A 19,303-nucleotide genomic window follows, 5' to 3' on the forward strand; every position below is an offset into this window, starting at 1 on the left:
TGTGGCACCGAACATGCTTTGGGGGTTTAGCTGGGGAGGAGAAGTAGCACCTTCCAAACCCCCAAAGCATGTTTGCTGCCACACGATTTAGCGGCGAAGTAACGTGAAGGATTGGAAAGCTGAAACCAGGCGTTTTCAGCTCCCCAATCCTCCACGTTCCTTCGCTCCTTTCCTGGCCAAATCGTGTGGCAGCGAACATGCTTTGGGGGCTTGGAAGGTGCTACTTCTCCTCCCCAGCTAAACCCCCAAAGCATGTTCGGTGCCACACGATTTAGCCAGGAAAGGAGCGAAGGAACGTGGAGGATTGGGGAGCTGAAAACGCCTGGTTTCAGCTTTCCAATCCTTCACGTTACTTCGCCGCTTGGAAGCTGGGAGGGGGACGGAAGAGCTAAGTGGCCAAAGACGTTCCGCCCCCCTCCCAGCTTCCAAGCGGCGAAGTAACGTGAAGGATTGGAAAGCTGAAACCAGGCGTTTTCAGCTCCCCAATCCTCCACGTTCCTTCGCTCCTTTCCTGGCCAAATCGTGTGGCAGCGAACATGCTTTGGGGGTTTGGAAGGTGCTACTTCTCCTCCCCAGCTAAACCCCCAAAGCATGTTCGGTGCCACACGATTTAGCCAGGAAAGGAGCGAAGGAACTGGAGGATTGGGGAGCTGAAAACGCCTGGTTTCAGCTTTCCAATCCTCCACGTTCCTTCGCTCCTTTCCTGGCTAAATCGTGTGGCACCGAACATGCTTTGGGGGTTTAGCTGGGGAGGAGAAGTAGCACCTTCCAAACCCCCAAAGCATGTTCGCTGCCACACGATTTGGCCAGGAAAGGAGCGAAGGAACGTGGAGGATTGGGGAGCTGAAAACGCCTGGTTTCAGCTTTCCAATCCTCCACGTTCCTTCGCTCCTTTCCTGGCTAAATCGTGTGGCACCGAACATGCTTTGGGGGTTTAGCTGGGGAGGAGAAGTAGCACCTTCCAAACCCCCAAAGCATGTTTGCTGCCACACGATTTAGCGGCGAAGTAACGTGAAGGATTGGAAAGCTGAAACCAGGCGTTTTCAGCTCCCCAATCCTCCACGTTCCTTCGCTCCTTTCCTGGCCAAATCGTGTGGCAGCGAACATGCTTTGGGGGCTTGGAAGGTGCTACTTCTCCTCCCCAGCTAAACCCCCAAAGCATGTTCGGTGCCACACGATTTAGCCAGGAAAGGAGCGAAGGAACGTGGAGGATTGGGGAGCTGAAAACGCCTGGTTTCAGCTTTCCAATCCTTCACGTTACTTCGCCGCTTGGAAGCTGGGAGGGGGACGGAAGAGCTAAGTGGCCAAAGACGTTCCGCCCCCCTCCCAGCTTCCAAGCGGCGAAGTAACGTGAAGGATTGGAAAGCTGAAACCAGGCGTTTTCAGCTCCCCAATCCTCCACGTTCCTTCGCTCCTTTCCTGGCCAAATCGTGTGGCAGCGAACATGCTTTGGGGGTTTGGAAGGTGCTACTTCTCCTCCCCAGCTAAACCCCCAAAGCATGTTCGGTGCCACACGATTTAGCCAGGAAAGGAGCGAAGGAACGTGGAGGATTGGGGAGCTGAAAACGCCTGGTTTCAGCTTTCCAATCCTCCACGTTCCTTCGCTCCTTTCCTGGGCTAAATCGTGTGGCACCGAACATGCTTTGGGGGTTTAGCTGGGGAGGAGAAGTAGCACCTTCCAAACCCCCAAAGCATGTTCGCTGCCACACGATTTAGCGGCGAAGTAACGTGAAGGATTGGAAAGCTGAAACCAGGCGTTTTCAGCTCCCCAATCCTCCACGTTCCTTCGCATCCTTTCCTGGCCAAATCGTGTGGCAGCGAACATGCTTTGGGGTTTGGAAGGTGCTATTTCTCCTCCCCAGCTAAACCCCCAAAGCATGTTCGGTGCCGCACGATTTAGCGGCGAAGTAACGTGAAGGATTGGAAAGCTGAAACCGGGCGTTTTCAGCTTTCCAATCCTTCACGTTACTTCGCCGCTTGGAAGCTGGGAGGGGGGGCGGAACGTCTTTGACACTTAGCTCTTCCGCCCCCCTCCCAGCTTCCAAGCCGCATTCGCCTTCCTCCGCCGCCGCGGTTCCGAGTTGGGGGGTGGGGGGTGGGTGCTGGCAAGTCCCCCAGGTCGGCTGCAGTCTTTTAAAACAGCCCCGCCACTTCTCAGCTGACTCCTGAAGCGCGGAAGTTTGCCTTTGGCTTTTGGCTTCAGGAGTCAGCGGAGAAGCGGCGGGGCTGTTTTAAAAGACTGCAGCCGACCTGGGGGCTTGCCAGCACCCACGAAACCGCTGCTTATGCCGGGCGGCTCGCCTGGAATGCCAGCAATGCCGCCCGGCCGATTGCCGAGCGGGGGCGGCTTCCCTGTGCTTTGGAAGCCGCCGAACGCCGTCAGAGGGGCGCGTCAAGTGGCGGGAGCCGGACCTGGCCGCCGCCCCCCCCTAGCAGAAGCCAAGCCCCCCCCCCCAGCCGAGCCTGGTGGCAAGCTCGCCCCCAACCCCCGAGATCGAGCGCACGAAGTGGCATCTCTCGCCTTCTGCCGCTGGCCACCCGCTCTCTTTCGCCCAGCGCTGCTTTGGAAGGCGCGACGGGAGAAGGAAAGCGGCACGGCGGGCGGCCAGTGGCAGAAGGCGAGAGGTGCCTCTTCGATGTGCGCGGACCCCCCCCACCCCCAGCAGAAGCCAAGGACCCCCAGAGTGGGGCAGCAGGGGAGGCGACCGCCTCTCCACTCACCAACTGCCGGGATAGGAGCCGAGAAGAGCCGGGCTGGTTTACTTTCCTTCCTTTCCGGAGTGAGCCACTCGTACAAAGCGTCACGCCCCCCTGACGCTTTTGGCGGCAAAAGAGCCCAGCGTCGCTTCGGAAGCCGCCGAAAGCGTCAGGGGGGCGTGACGCTTTATTCGGCTCTGCATCAGCTCGGGAAGGAAGCAAAGCAAGCCAGCCCGGCTCTTCTCGGCTCGTATCCCGGATTTGAGCTCGGGAGTCGAGCAAAAATTTCTCTCCTCTCCCAGCTCGTATCTCGAGTAGCTCGTAAGTAGAGCTGCTCGTATGTCGAGGTTCCACTGTACAAATAAACTTGGGATCTGCCTTTTTTGAAATCTCTATTTAGCATCTAGTTTCTCTCTAACATCCAACCATCCATCCATCCCCGTCCCTCCCACCATCCATCTTATATGGCTACCCCTCTCATAAGAAATGATTCAGGGTGGTACACACAAAAAGTATAAGAACAATACATATGTCCAACAATGGGTGTTTTTTTTAACCTCCAGATTTGATCAGCAGTGAAACTACATCAAGATCTTGCCAGTCCTTGAGACCTACAGCTTGATAACAAAGCCAAATTAATAACTATCTGGGTCTATTTAAGATCAGGCTTGTCCAATCTCAGGCCTACGGGCTGCACGTAGTCTTGGATATCCAATGAGATTGTACAACATTGTATGATTTATTTATATTACCGTATTTTCCGGCGTATAAGACGACTTTTTAACCCCTGAAAATCTTTTCCAAAGTGGGGGGTCGTCTTATAGGCCGGATACTGCGCCCATTCCACAGCCGCGGGCGGGGAGGAGGCCGGGAGCGGGATTGAGGGGGGGGGAGCGGACCCGCGCTCACTTTCGGCTCGGGGACTGCGGGTGGCTATGGCGCCGAAAGGAAAAAAACGCTGCTGTTGCTGCTGTCGCTGCCGCCTGAGGCGGCGGCACTCGAATCTGGCGTGGTGGAAAATCTGGAGGCAGGCAAAGATTTTCCACCACGCCAGATTCGAGTGCCGCCGCCTCAGGCGGCAGCGACAGCAGCAACAGCAGCGCGTTGATGAAGCCGGCGAGGGAGCTCCGGAATCGGTTGGCGCTCGCCCGACGCCTTGTTTTTTTATTTCCCCTTTTGGTTTCTCTTCACAGGCGGGAGTTCGGGAGGCAAGGGAGCGCTTCGAGGAGACAGCGTCTTGCGGCATCGCTCAGCAACTTCTTTTTCCTTTCGGCGCCATAGCCATCCGCAGTCCCCGGAGCCGAAAGTGAGCGCGGGTCCGCTCCGCCCGCCCGGTTTGCAAGCGGCGGAGATCCCGGGCTGCTTGGCCGAGCGGGGCTTCCATTCAGGACGGGGGCAGGAGGGAGGGAGGGAAGGGAAACGCAGCCCTTTGCCTCAACCCGCCGCTCCGGGGACTGTGGGTGGCTATGGCGCCGAAAGAAAAAGAAGTTGCTGAGCGTCCCTTCGTCGTAAACCCGACGGGAGGCGATGCCGCAAGACGCTGTCTCCTCGAGCGCTCCCTTGCCTCCCGAACTCCCGCCTGTGAAGAGAAACCAAAGGGGGAAATAAAAAAACAAGGCGTCGGGCGAGCGCCAACCACTCCCGGCGGCAGGAACTGCGGGGGGTAGCCGGTGTAACGAGCCCTTGCCACAGCTATCCGCCGCTTCTTTCTTCTCCGCCTTGCCTCCGCTACTCCCGCCGCCGCCTTTGCCTCTTGCCCGGCGGGGAGAGCAAAGGCGGCAGCGGGAGTAGCGGAGGCGAGGCGGAGAAGAAAGAAGCGGCGGATAGCTGTGGCAAGGGCTCGTTAGCCGGAGCGTACGCCGGCTACCCCCCGCAGTTCCTGCCGCCGGGAAGCAGCCCCTTTACATTAGCGGTGGCTGCAACGGCACTGGCGATGCGGCCGCTAGCTGCTCCGAGCGGTGTGGGAACGGCCACCCCTCTCACAGTCCGGTCCCGGGCTGACAGTAAAGGGGCTGCTTCCCATCCTCCTGCCAGCTTGCTCAGAAGGAAACCTTCTGAGAAGGAGGATGGGAAGCAGCCCCTTTACTGTCAGCCCGGGGACTGGACTGTGAGAGGGGTGGCCGTTCCCACACCGCTCGGAGCGGCTAGCGGCCGGATCGCCAGCGCCGCTGTAGCCACCGTTGTGGGAGGAGCCTCAGAAAGAAAATAAGAGAGAACAAGAGAGAGAGAGAGAACAAGAGAGAGGGAGAGAGGTGATTCTTGAAGCATATGGTAAAAAGCACCCAAATAATAAGAAACACCCCCCCCCAGCCCACACCTGTGTTTGAAAAGAATAAAAGAGAAAAAAAACCAGCCCTCAACTGGTTTTGGAAATGGTTCGAGTGTGTATACACACACACACACACACACACACACGCACACGTAAGGGGGGGGAGAGAGACAGGGATGGAAAAAGAGGAGAAGTGAGAGGGAGAAGGAATGAGGGAAAAAGGGAGGAAGAGAGAGAAATGAGAAACATGAGAGAGAAAAGGGGAAAGACAGGAGAAGAACCCAGAAATGAGACAGTGGTATAAATTTGAGGAGGGATGATTGACTGTATTTATAAGGGATGTTACATGGGATTGTATATATGAGGGGGTTATTTATGTGTGTGTGTGTGTGTGTGTGTATGTATGTATGTATGTATGTATTTATTTATTTATTAGATTTGTGTAATTTTGGTTGGTGGTGTGCCCAGGATTTTGTAAATGTAAAAAATGTGCCGCGGCTCAAAAAAGGTTGAAAATCACTGCTCTAGCAGGTGGTAAATCAGCACTCCTTTTAACTGACAAGGGACCCATTTCCCAGACTTTGATAATTTCCCCAGGTATTTTTGTACCTACTTGACCAACATTATTAGTGGTTGCAAAATTGAATGTTAAACTGGATGCATTTATTTCTGCCTGTTTGTATTTGTTCTTATGTTTAACCATTGAAAATGTACTTTTCCTCCAAAAAGAATCATCTTTCATATTTCTTAGGCAACATTTTAAAATAACTTTAAAAGCTGAGGTCATATTATTCACCCTGCTCTGTATCATAGCACACTGCACAGTACTGAAAATTGGCAGGGTCACTAATTAAACCCGACAAGTTAAAATCTGTTTAAGTGACATTGCAAGAGGATAAAGACAGAAAGTGCGGAAAGAGAAAAATGGATGGGCTGTTTGGATTGCCATATCATGATATCACATACAGATTCTCATTCCATAATAGATTCTCACATAGGTGTCAGCATGCTGCATGTTAGACTGAAAGATACCTGCAGAATAGATGGTAGGAGAAAGAAAAATAGCCAGGTTCACCTTTTTGTGTTGACAAATTATGATGAGTTATAATAATAAACTTAATTGTGGTGAGGAGAAATATGAGAGGCAGACAAGACAGATAGACAGAGACATATGGAGAGATAGACAGAAGAGTGCTCCCACTTGGCTCTCTCTCTCTAAATAATTCATTCATAATTTTAACAATAAGATCTTCATCATTAGTAATTAAAATATTGTGTTATCATGTTCAGAAATGATTTTTTTCTCAATGCAAGTACATCATAGACCTAGACTCAGTCAGGTCTATGATGTACAGAAGAGGGGTAGTCTTATACGGCGAGTATATCTCAAATTCTATATTTTAACTGGAAAAGTTAGGGGGTCTGTCTTATACGCCCAGTCGTCTTATACGCCGGAAAATACGGTAACTATATTATAAGAAGTCAACGAATCAGTGGAAGCGATGTGCCGGTGCCTGGAGGCTGTTAGGGTCCTGGATGGGTGTCAACAGACTCAAACTCAACCCTGATAAGATGGAGTGGGCTATGGGTCTTGCCTCCCAAGGACAATTCTATCTGTCCATCCATCACCCTGGGGGGGGGAGTCATTGACCCCCTCAGAAAGGGTCCGCAACTTGGGCATCCTCCTCGATCCACAGCTCACATTAGAAAAACATCTTTCAGCTGTGGCGAGGGGGGCATTTGCCCAGGTTCGCCTGGTGCACCAGTTGTGGCCCTATTTGGACCGGGAGTAACTGCTCCACAGTCACACATGCCCTCATCACCTCAAGGCTCGACTACTGTAATGCTCTCTACATGGGCTACCTTTGAAAAGTGTTCAGAAACTTCAGATCATGCAGAATGCAGCTGCGAGAGCAATCATGGGCTTTCCTAAATATGCCCATGTTATACCAACACTCCGCAGTCTGCATTGGTTGCCAATCAGTTTCCGGTCACAATTCAAAGTGTTGGTTATGACCTATAAAGCCCTTCATGGCATCGCACCAGAATATCTCCAGGACCGCCTTCTGCTGCACGAATCCCAGCGACCAGTTAGGTCCCACAGAGTTGGCCTTCTCCAGGTCCCGTCGACAAAACAATGTCGATTGGTGGGACCCAGGGGAAAAGCCTTCTCTGTGGCGGCCCCGGCCCTCTGGAACTAGCTCCCCCCAGAGATCAGAATTGCCCCCACCTTCCTCGCCTTTCGTAAGCTCCTTAAAACCCATCAGGCATGGGGGAACTGAGATATCCTTTCCCCCAGGCCTATACAATTTATACATGGTATGTTTGTTTGTGTGCTTGTTTGGTTTTTAATAAGGGTATTTTTAGTTATTTTAAATATTAGATTTGTTATATGCTGTTTTTATTATTGTTGTTAGCCGTTAGGGTTAGGGTTAGGGTCTACGGAGAGGGGCGGCATACAAATCTAGATAGATAGATGGATAGATGGATAGATAAATAGATAAATAGATAAATAAATACTTTATGTGTGTCCCAAGACAGTTCCTCTTCACTCACTCCAGCCTAGGCAAGCCAGAAGGTTGGACACTTATATTTTAGAGCAGAGGTCCCCAACCGCCGGTCCGCGGACCGGGACCGGGCCGTTGGAGCTTTTCAGCCGGTCCGCGGCGCCAGGGCCCCCTCGGCCTTTCCGCATCACCAGCGGCGCTCCCCCCGCCAGCCAGCCAAGCCCCGCGCCCGCCGGAACCGGCTCCTCGCTCTCCCCCCGCCGCCCGCCGCGTTTGCAGGAGGTGGGGAGGGTTGGGCGGCCCGCCAAGGCCAGGAGGGACGCCGCTGCCCCCCCCCCCTCCTTCCCTCTCTCCGCCCGCCGCTGCGCCTCCTTGACAACGAGAGGAAATGCCGGCAAAGGCTTTCCTCAGCGGAGGCCGGCGAAGGTGATATTGAATGTCGGGGGAGAACGGGTATTTGCACGCGCTCCCTATCTCCCTGCTAGCCCACTCGGAATATTCAAAATAAGAAAAACCTTTGCCGGCGAAGGCTTTTCTTATTTTGAATATTCCGAGTGGGCTAGCAGGGGGATAGGGAGCGCTTGCAGCCGCCCGTTCTCCCCCGACATTCAATATCACCTTCGCCGGCCCCGCCTCTCCTCCAAACCCCCTTGCTGAGAGCCCGGGGCGAAAGTGCTCTCGCAAAGGTGAGGCGGGCAGGGCGTGCGCGCGTCATCGCTGAGAAGAATGGAGAGAGAACGAGAGTGAGTGAGAGCAACAGACAGCAAGATAGAGAGAAAGTGAGAAAGAGAGAGTGAGAAAGGGGGGGGAGACAAAGAGATAGCAAGAGAGAGAACAAGAGAGAGAAAGAGCGTGAGAAAGAAAACAAGAAAGAGTGAGAGAGAGAGAAAGCAAAAGAGACAGAAAGAAAACAAGAGAGAGAAAGTGAGAAGAAGAGAGAGAAAGAGGGGGAGAGAGAGAGAAAGAGAGAGGGGGGAGAGAGAGAAAGAGAGGGAGAGGGAGAAAGAGAGAGGGAGAGGGGGGAGAGATAGCAAGAGAGGGAGAGAGGGAAAAGGGGGAGAGAGGGGGAGAGAAAGAGAGAGGGAGAGAGAGAGGAGATAAAGGAAGAGGAGAGAGAGAAAGGAAGAGAAAGAAAGAAAGAGGGATAGAAAGAGAGAGAGAGTGAGAGATGCTCAGTGAGCCTTTCTTTGAAGTTGCCTTTCTTTCTTTCTCTTTCTTTCTCTTTCTTTCTTGCTCTTTTTCTTTCTCTCTTTTACCTTCCCTTCCTCTATTTCTTCTTTTCTTTCTCCTTCCTACCTTCTTCCCTTACTCTCCCCTTTCATAAGTTTCCTTGCTTCCTTCCTCTGTTCCTGTCCCTTCCCCCTTTCTTTCTTTCTTTCTTTCTTTCTTTCTTTCTTTCCTTCCTTCCTTTCCTCCCTCCATTTCTTGCTTTCCTTTTCCTTCCTCCCTTCCTTCCTCCCTCATTCCCTTCTTTCACTCCTTCCTCTCTTACTCTCCCCTTTCACACCTTTCCTTGCTTCCTTTGCACCCTTCTTTTGTTCCTGTCCCTTCCCTCTTTCCTTCCTTCCTTCCACCCTCCGTCCATTCATTCACCCATTCCTCTCTTGATCGCCCCTTTTACGGCGCCGCTGACAGCTAGCTCTCTCCTCCCCCCCCCCCCCCCCCCCCCCCCCCCCCCCCCGGGGCCATGGAAAACTGGTCTAGCTTAAAGCCGGTCCCTGGTGCAAAAAAGGTTGGGGACCTCTGTTTTAGAGTGATGAAAGTACTTGATCATATTTTGGGTGTCATATCAAAATTTACATTATCTTTATAAGATTGTAGTCTGAAATCTCATTAAAATAATAATTTAGATTGCAACAGTTTGGATGATGACATTATGGTAGGGTTTTACTTCAATTCAGTGTTTGTGTGTGAACATCTCATTTCTTGAATAACTAGAATAGGTTGCTTTGACAATAGTTTTAATATACAACACACATTACCTTTTTTTATCTAGCAGCTAACTGGGAAGTATAACTTATAAAACTATTGCAGTTAGTCCCTAATGGTAATATGAATAAATGAAAAACTTAAAATACAAAATAGTATTCAGTCTTAGATGTTTATTATTATTGAATTTGTGCCTTTGGTTTTTGATTAGTGCAATGACAAGTACCCAAGAACATGAATATTATAAATTATTAATATTTATTCACTGCAAATAATTCATCCTGCAATTATTGGTTTTAGTATAGGATGAGACAACTTGGCTGCTTTTTTATTTATAATCTCCAAGTTGTGTCCTTATTCTGCTGCTTGTCTGTGATCTTATCCTTTTTTTTTTTTTGTATCTTAGACATACAACACCAGAGAAATTTTATGTGGAAGCTTGCGATGATGGAGCAAATGATGTCCTTACCATTGACAGAGTGTCCACAGAAATTACTCTTGCAGGTATCTTCATTTTCTAATATGACGTTCTTATTTGGAGAATTTTTTTCTGAAACATCAGTGTAATATTACATTACACTAATATTAATAGCATTCCTTGTTCATTTTCAATCACAATAACATATTTCCTCCAAAATTTATTAGTTAAATATTTTCCTTTACCTGGACAATGTGAAAATGCAAATTTCATTAAAATTGTAGATGCTAATGTATTACTAGAGATTAAGCACTATAGGTAATATTTAAGGCAGAAATAAGTAATATACTTGGCTTGTGCATATCAGGAAGAAAAAGACCCCTTTGTAGTAAATTTAACTGCATGTGGATCTTCTAGGCATGTTTTACTGAAAAAAGGATATGAGATGTGTGTTTTATTGTTTTGGTTTTGGCACTTCAGTTGTGTTTTTGCTTTCCACAGAGATTCATCTAGAAATCCCTGAAATCCCTGTAAGTCTATTTTCGTAGGATATTCTGTTTCAAGTGGAGGAGTGAAGGGCTCTTCTGGTGAAATATCTTTGGACATTTTCAAGGGTGTTGATGTCTGAGATGTGGTATGGGTTTCAAACAGATGAGCAGTAGTCTAAGATGGATCTGGCAAAAGTTTTGTAGGCTCTTGTGAGAAGAGTGAGATTGCCTGAGCAGAAGCTGCGTAGGATCAGGTTAACTCTAGAGGCTTTTTTGGCGATATTGTTGCAGTGGTCTTTTAGCACTTAGATCATTCGATATTAGTATTCCAAGGTCTTTTACAGAATGTGGGTTAGCCGTGAGAGGTTGTTTATTCAGTTCGCATGTGCGGTTAGGATTCTTTTTGCCAATGTGGAGGGTAGAGCATTTGTTGGTTGATATTTGAAGTTGCCAGGTGTTAGACCAGTCTGAGACAAAGTCCAGGTCTTTCTGGAGGGTGAGTGTGTTATCAGTGGTGTTGAAAAGTTTCACATCGTCGGCAAAAAGAATACAGTTGCTTTCAATATGGTCACAGAGATCATTGATGTAGAGAATGAAGAGAGTAGGACCTAGTACGCTTCCCTGGGGAACGCCGCTTATGACAGGGGTGGGGGTGGAGATGGCGCTACCAATTTTGACAATTTGTTGCCTATTTGACAGGAATGCAGTAATCCAGTTGTGGAGGAGTCCTGAGATGCCATAGGATTTGAGTTTTAGGAGTAGTTTGTCGTGGACCACTGAGTCGAAGGCTTTGCAGAAGTCTATATAAATTGCATCAATGGATTTACCTTGGTCGAGGAGGGTAGTCCAAATGTTTTTGCAGTGAAGTAGTTGTAGGTTGCAGGATAGTTTCTGAATCCAAATTGTTTGTTTGAGAGTAGGTTATTACAAGGATCGACAAACCCAGGCGCCTGGTCGCCAGTGGCGCCTAGAAAATGTTGTCTGGCGCCTAGAAGAGACATGGCCAGGTGTGCCGCGAGGTGGCTCCTGCAAGTGGGAGCTCCAGGGCTGAGGCTTCAGCCCTGGAGCTCCCACTTGCAGAAGCCGCCCCCCGGCTATTGCCCGCCGCCGCCGCTACCCCGCGCACCCCAAAATACCCCCCCTGCGTGCCCTTTTCCATGGGCGCGCAGTCCCCATTCCCCTGCCTGCCTGGGGGGGGGGTGGGGGCGGGGAGGCGCCGGCAGTAGAAGGCGCAGCCCCCGCCCGCCCGATCCGCTCCCTCTCCTCCTCTTCCGCTGAAAGAAACGCGCGGAAGCTGCCTGCTTGAGCCTCGCGTTGCTCCACCCCGCTTCTTCCTGCTTGTCATCCTCCGTTGCCAGGAAAGCCGGGTTTGTTTTCCGTGAAAGCAGCGCGCCTTTTAACACGCTGCTTTCCTGCACCAGCGACGTTTGGCTGCCGGGGGGGGCGGGGAGGAGAAAATCCTCCCCCCCCCCCAGGAGCAGCAAAAGCCTAAGCGGTGGGGTGCACCGTTTGCCTTCCGGCTCAGTCGCAGAGGCTTTTGCTGCTTGTGGAGGGGGGGGGGGGTTTGGCGGTGCCGATGCCAAATGCTTTCCCTCCGCGGTGGGGGGTGCAGGGCAGGCGCAGTCAGCCCCAGGAGACAAAGATGGAATGAGAGAAAGGAAAGAGAGAGAAAGGGAGGGAGAGAAAGAAAAAGTGAGAGATAGAAAGGATAGAGAGAAAGGGAATGAGAGAAAGGAAAGAGGGAGAAAGAGAGGGGGAGAAGGAAAGAGTGAGAGATAGAAAGGATAGAGAGAAAGAGGGAATGGAAAGAGAGAGAAAGGGAGGGAGAGAAGGAAAGAGTGAGAGATAGAAAGGATAGAGAGAAAGAGGGAATGAGAGAAAGGAAAGAGAGAGAGAGAGAGAAAATAAGAGAGAGAGAGCAACAGAGAGAGAAAGAACAAGAGAGAGAAAGCATGAGAGAGAGAGAGAAAATAAGAGAAAAAGAGAGAGAAAAAGATAGCAAGAGAGAGAGAAAGCAAGACAGATAGGGAGAGGAAAGGAGAGTGAGAGAAATGAGAACAAAAAGGGGAGAAAAAAGGAGAAATGAGAAAATGATTGAGGCAGAGAATGAGAGGAGAGTGAAACAAAAGAGAGAGAGAGGTGATTCTTGAAGCATATGGTAAAAAGCACCCAAATAATAAGAAACCCCCCCCAGCCCACACCTGTTTTTGAAAAGGATAAAAGAGAAAAAAACCCCAGCCCTCAACTGGTTTTGGAAATGGTTGGAGTGTGTATACATACACACACATAAGGGGGGGAGAGAGACAGGGATGGAAAAAGAGGAGAAGTGAGAGGGAGAAGGAATGAGGGAAAAAGGGAGGAAGAGAGAGAAATGAGAAACACGAGAGAGAAAAGGGGGAAAGACAGGAGAAGTACCCAGAAATGAGACAGTGGTATAAATTTCAGGAGGGATGATTGATGATTGACTGTATTTATAAGGGGATGTTACATGGGATTGTATATATGAGGGGGTTATTTATGTATGTATGTATGTATGTATGTATGTATGTATGTATGTATGTATGTATGTATTTATTATTTATTTATTTATTAGATTTGTGTCATTTTGGTTGGTGGTGTGCCCCAAGGTTTTGTAAATGTAAAAAATGTGCCGCGGCTCAAAAAAGGTTGAAAATCACTGGTATACAGTATATTTTTCGGATCCCGACGGGAGTACAGCAGAGCCGGCTCGGCGGAGCCAGGCCTGCGCCGGGGGGGAGGGGGTGAAAGCGATGTCAGGTGGAGACTCGGCAAAAAACCAAGTTTGCTTAAAAAAAATTCTGGCTCCTAAATTTTTTGGCTGGCTCCTAGATTCTGAACAACTTTGTCGACCCCTGGGTTATTAGATTCTAAGTAAAGGGTGATTGATCGATTTATGATTGATTCCATGATTTTACAAGGGACGCAACAAAGAGATATTGGTCTGTAGTTGTCCACTAGTGAAGGGTCTCCTTTTTTGAAAATGGGGATGACTATTGCTTTTGACCATAGCTTGGGTAGCGTGCTGGTCCTGAAGGAATTTTGGAAGATGATGCTTAGGGGTTCAGGAAGAGCAGAAGAAAGTTTCCTTAGGAAGTATGCACAGAGACCGTCTGGTCTGGCAGATAGGGAAGGTATGAGGTCACGGATTGCTTTTTCTACACGGTCAACAGTGAAGACGATTTGGGTTAAGTTTTCTAGTGGGTTTGAGGTGTGATTTGTGAAGATTTGCCATTGCTGTTAACAAAAACAGAGCCAAAAAAAGAGTTGAAGAGGTTGGCTTTGGATGGGTCATCATGGTATTCTTTTTTATTGGGTCCTATGAGTGGTGGAATAAGTCTGGAGTCATTGGGTTTGTTGTTGACGAAGTTATAGAAAGCTCGGTTAAACTTGGTGCGAAGGAGGCTTTCCTCTTGTTTGCTGTGGTAGTTGAGGCATTCTGCTCTTATTCTTTGGCATATGCTTTTGTAGCGGATTTTAAAGTTGGTTACTGGGCTTTTTTTGTTTCTACACCAGAGGGATTTTTTTTTGGTTTGTAGTTTCTTTATCGAGACAGGTATGTTATTTTTTTGTTTACCTCTGGAAGAGGTGAGTGGCACATGTAGTTCGATAAGCGTTTTGATTTGGAGTAAAAACATATTGTAGAGATAATCAGTGGTGATGCAGTTAGAGAACAAGGATTGCCAGTTAAGGATTGAGAGATTGGCGTTTATGAGATCATAGTTGGCTTTCCTGAAATTGTACTTAGGCGCTGCATACTTCTGGTGAGTGTTTAGATGATGTAGGTTGAGGTTGAAGTTGATCGTACTGTGGTCGCTGTTGGAGAAGGGTTCTTTTGTGTGCAGTCCATAGATAGCACTTTTGCTGTTGCAGAATATGAGATCGAGACAGTTGTTGAGTCTGGTGTTGTTTGATACTAATTGTTCTCCGTACTGAAGGAGCGGGTCCAGCAGTCACATGGGTTGCTCATGTCCAATCCGGTGGAACTGAGCCTAGTGTTAAAAAAGCTTGCTGGATCCGCCCCTTCCCCAGAATTCGCTCAGTTCGCATATCCTGCGGTTGTATTGTGATAGCTCGTTCAACATTCTAACACCTTCCCTTCGATCTTTCACTTCAAAAGTAGTAAGAATTGTTTATCCTTATTTGTTTACTTGCACTAATAGCGCCAGCCGTGTGTGGCTCGGCTTTTTTCCTTGGGAGAAGTTGCGGTTTCGTTTTCCCCCGGCTGTTTTGCCGTTTACGATCCCCGCTGCCGCTTGTGGATTCCTTTAATCCTTTGGCCTGGAGGTCTTGGTGCAAGTATTGCTTCATTGATTTATTATAGTATTGTTGTTAAAGGGCTTAAGAAATTCCTCCTGCGGAGTGAGACGCTTGTTTCTAGTCTCCTGGACTTAGTCGATCGCTTCCCCTTTAAGAATTCTTTTACGGAGCGATTTTTCGGCGCGAAGGCCTTCGCGCCCTTTTTAAATTTAGGCCTCTCGTGTTGGCCTTCTGCCAGCCGCGTAGGCCTCAGTCCACCGCTTGGATCCCGGAGTGGGCTTTGGGACGCTCAGGCTTAATTCTCCACCGGCTAAGCCTCCAACCAGAGTGCCTTGGTTACTTTAATTAAAGTTTAGGGAGGCTGGCCACGCTGTATTTGGGGACACGAACTCTGGGTTTGCCCAGATTGCCCTCAAGTCTCAGCAGCTCCGAGGCCTCGGAGCAGGATCCTTTCCTCTTGGGAAGTCTTTGAATTTCTTCTCCCTAATTATCCAGTTTATTTGGCTCAGCCTTGTCTTCTGTTAATTGTCAGACTATGGCTACTTTTCCCAAGAGAGGCACCACGCAAGGTCCCAGAGAGGCCAGGCCTACAGGCGATGAGATTACCAGTATCCCCCAGGCCTCGACCTCCTCTTCTTCAGGGGCCCGCCCCTTGACCAAAGTCACCAGGGCTGAGAAGAGAAGGGACCAAGCCCTACAAAAACTTCATGACAAATCAGCAAAGCGTTTGAAAGTACAGGCCCAAGTACTCAGTAGTCATGACCCCCCAGAGGCTCCTAATTTGCCTTCTTCTGGGGTCACTGTGTTATCTCTGGATGAGCCAAACCTAGACAGACCCCAACCTAACCTATGGGGATTAGGTCCAGAGGAACCAGATATTATTGAAGATTCCCCCCAGCCAGGATCCTCCCAGGCTTTCAGGGATTCCTCTGCCATTCCTGCTGATATTTCCAGTTTACCTCCTGAATTTCAATCTATTTTTTCTGTGTTATCCAAGGCCATTGATGCTAAACTCTCTACCATCAATGTGCCCTCCTTACCTCCTCCACCTCCTCGTTCCTCCCGCCCCTTGGGTTCTTCCCCAATGGTTAGAGCTCCTATTCAGGATGAATCAGATTCCTCTCAGGACGAATATGAGGATATGGAAGAGGATGAGGATCCCTTTCAAGGTCTCTCAGATGATGAGGAATCCCAAATAAAGGTTCCTTCTCCAATTACTATTTTTCCCTCTCAATTGTTCAAATCTCTCCTCCTCAAAGCTAGAATTTCTACGGGATTGGCGGCCCAGGAGAAACAGGCCTCCACATCCACTGATCCCCCGGAGGAGAACTTACCTTACTTCACAGAGGAACAGGAGGATAACGAGGTAATTCCTATGCCTAAATTGTTTAAAGATGCCTTACTTAAGCAGTGGGATTTCCCAGCCTCTGGGCTTAATCCCACAACCAAGGACAAAAAGTTGTACAAACTTTCCTCTTCCTATGAGGAGCTCCTATCTTTTCCTAAACCGGATGAACCTATCAAGATCCTTCACTCGGCGGCTGCCGTGCCAGGCGAAGCAGAGGAGGTTCTCCGCCCAGAGGACAAGCGGATTGAACAGATGCTCAAAAGAGGATTCACCGCAGATTCCTGGGCCATTAAAAGTTCTGCAGCAGCTTCCTTTTTCTCCAGAGCCATGCTTCTGTGGCTTCGCCAACTTCAACAGCATATTCCTCCCGATGACTTGAGAGGTCAACAAGACTTCAACAAGGTCTTTGCAGCTGCTCAGTACGTGGCTGATGCCACTTTACAATCTACTAGATTTTCTGCTAAGTCTATTGCAGCTTCTACAACGGCAAGAAGACTCCTATGGCTTCGCCCTTGGCAAGCAGGAGTACGTCAGAAGTGGCAGTTATCTCTGGGACCCTTAAAGCGCGACCTGCTTTTCGGGGATCTTCTGGATCCACTCCTCACGGAAACCACGGACAAGAAGAAAGTATTGGGCCCAACCACCAAAAAGGCTACCAAAACGCAGTCCTTTCGTCGCCCAGGGCGTCAGCAAGATCAAGCGGCTTCCTATCAGAGATCTCCAGGTCAGTATTCCCCCCGCTTTCGTTCCCAAGGTAGGAACTCCAGGGGCAGAGGTTTTCGCTTCCAAAGGGGAGCGTCCTCTAACAGGGCTTCAAAAAAACCTAGATGGTAGTGTTTCCTTGATTCCCATAGGTGGTCGCCTAGCCCATTTCGCCTCTAATTGGCGTCTCACCTCCAAGGACCCCTGGGTCATTGACACTGTTCAAACAGGCCTTCTTTTAGAATTTACCTCTCCCCCCCCGAAACGTTTTATTTCCTGCCCTTCTCCCAGGTCCTCCTCAGATTGTAACCGTATGGAGGAGGCCATTTCCCACTTATTGTCCATCAGAGCCATTCAACCGGTCCCCCCCGGTCAGAAGGGTCTAGGTTTTTATTCCATCCTATTTATGGTTCCAAAATCCTCCGGAGGTTGGAGAGCTATTTTGGATTTAAAGAAGCTGAACCTATTCATCAAATATAGAAAGTTTAAGATGCACTCCTTATCATCCATTTTGGCCGCCATCCACCCGGGAGATTTCATGGTCTCTTTAGACCTCACCGAGGCCTACCTCCATATTCCTATAGCCAAATGCCACAGAAAATTTTTACGTTTCTCCTTTCAGGGCAGGCATTTCCAGTATAGGGCGATGCCATTTGGCCTTTCCTCGGCCCCTCGGGTCTTTACAAAGCTCTTGGGGTCCCTGGCGGCCTATATCTGGGCGTCTCCCATTCACATTTTATGTTATCTTGATGATATTTTGGTTCATGGGAACTCCCTAGAGAAAGTGAAAACAGACCTTTCTGTCACCATGTCAGTTCTTCAGGACCATGGATTTTCCATCAACTTTGACAAAAGTCATCTCCAACCTTCCACATCCATTTTACACCTGGGATCCGTTATTAATTCAGAATCCTCCCAGGTCTTTCTCTCTCCTGAGAGAAAAATCAGTATAGGGGAGTTAATTTCTTGCATTTTATCTCAACCTTCAGTTTCCATAGTAACCCTGTCTTCCCTTTTGGGGAAGATGGTGTCATGTATAGGCATCATTCCCTGGGCTCGCCTTCATGCTAGGGAACTACAGTGGCTCCTATTACCCTTTCAGAGATCGGGGCACAGCAACTCAAGGCGTCGCATTGTCATCCCACCAATTGTTTGCAGATCATTCAAGTGGTGGAAGTCTCCGGCCATGGACAAAGGATCCCCGTTCAGGTGCCCGGATCAATTTGTCATCACCACAGATGCCAGTCTATCGGGATGGGGCGCCCACGCCCAGGGGATGATAGCCCAGGGCACGTGGTCCCCGGAGGAAGCTTCCAAGCCAATCAATTGGCTAGAGTTAAGAGCCGTATCCCTGGCTCTGAAGCATTTCTTTCCTCGCATTCCCAACCGGCACGTTCTCATTCTCACCGACAACATTGCCACAAAAAGCCATATCTGCAGACAGGGGGGCACGAGATCCAAGGCCCTCATGAGGGAGGCCCTCAAGTTGGGCCTTTGGGCGGAAAAACATCTTCGGTCGCTCCTAGCCGACCACATCTCGGGGAGCCTCAACGTCCAGGCGGATTGGCTATCTCGAGCAACGATAGACCCAGGAGAGTGGAATCTCCATCAAGACCTGTTCCATCAAATCAGCCTCAGATTCGGCCTACCAGTTCTGGATCTCTTCACGACCAATGCGAACGCCCAGCTCCCCCGCTTTTTTTCCAGATTTCCATCCCCGGGAGCGGAAGCAATCAATGCCCTCCGGAGCCCATGGCCTCCAGGCCTACTTTACGCATTCCCTCCAATTCCAATTCTCCCGGACGTGATTCACAAGGTCCTCACCGAGAGGGCCCGAGTAATCCTAATCGCCCCTCATTGGCCCCGCCGGCCCTGGTTCGCGGATCTCCAACAGTTGTCCGTCCAGGACCCTTGGCGACTCCCCGTTTCGGGGGATATGCTGCGGCAGGGGGCCTCATTCCATCCAGACCCGGAGTGGTTCCACCTCACCGCCTGGCTGTTATCAGGAGAGACTTAGAACTGCGTGGCCACGACCCCGATACAGTGGAGGTCATTTTAAAGGCCAGAAGGGGTTCGACCAATCGAATCTACGACCATACGTGGTCCAAGTTTCACCAGTGGTGTCTACAGGAAGGCCTCTCTCCCCTGTGCATTCCCATACACAGAATCATTTCCTTCCTTATGCAAGGTTTCCATCAGGGACTTTCCACCAGCACCCTCCGGCGTCATCTGGCGGCCATTTCCTCTGTCCTAGCGGGGCCCCGCAGACAGCCTCTCCGTTCCTTTCCAGAAGTTCAGGAATTCCTCAAGGGCATAGCCAACCTCAGACCTTCCAAGGTCCACAGGTATCCATCCTGGGATTTGCCACAGGTTCTCCACTCCCTCACGCAGGCACCATACGAACCCCTAAAATCGGCGTCCCTCAGGTACCTATCCTTTAAAGTAGCATTCCTGGTGGCTATTACCTCTGCCCGACGCATTTCGGAGCTGGCTGCCCTCTCAATCAGGCAGGACCTCTGTCAATTTCATCAGGACAAGGTAGTCTTGCGACTGGACCCCACCTTCTTACCCAAGGTCAGTTCCATGTTCCACAGAACTCAGGATATTGTCCTACCTTCCTTCTGCCTCCAACGAGACCATCCCTTGGCAATTAGATGGCACACCCTG

General features: G+C 49.7%; 1 protein-coding gene across 2 annotated transcripts in view; it reads left to right on the forward strand.

Moving 5' to 3' along the window:
- Positions 1-19,303, forward strand: part of SACM1L (SAC1 like phosphatidylinositide phosphatase) — a 148,634-nt gene that overhangs the window by 23,076 nt on the left and 106,255 nt on the right. For both annotated transcript variants that reach the window (XM_070727045.1, XM_070727046.1), the window contains exon 2: positions 9,809-9,906. In XM_070727045.1, coding sequence (XP_070583146.1) covers positions 9,809-9,906 — 98 coding nt within the window. The remainder of the gene's footprint in view (positions 1-9,808; positions 9,907-19,303) is intronic.

The sequence above is a fragment of the Erythrolamprus reginae genome, chromosome Z (assembly GCF_031021105.1).
Source record: "Erythrolamprus reginae isolate rEryReg1 chromosome Z, rEryReg1.hap1, whole genome shotgun sequence".
Lineage (NCBI taxonomy): Eukaryota > Metazoa > Chordata > Lepidosauria > Squamata > Dipsadidae > Erythrolamprus > Erythrolamprus reginae.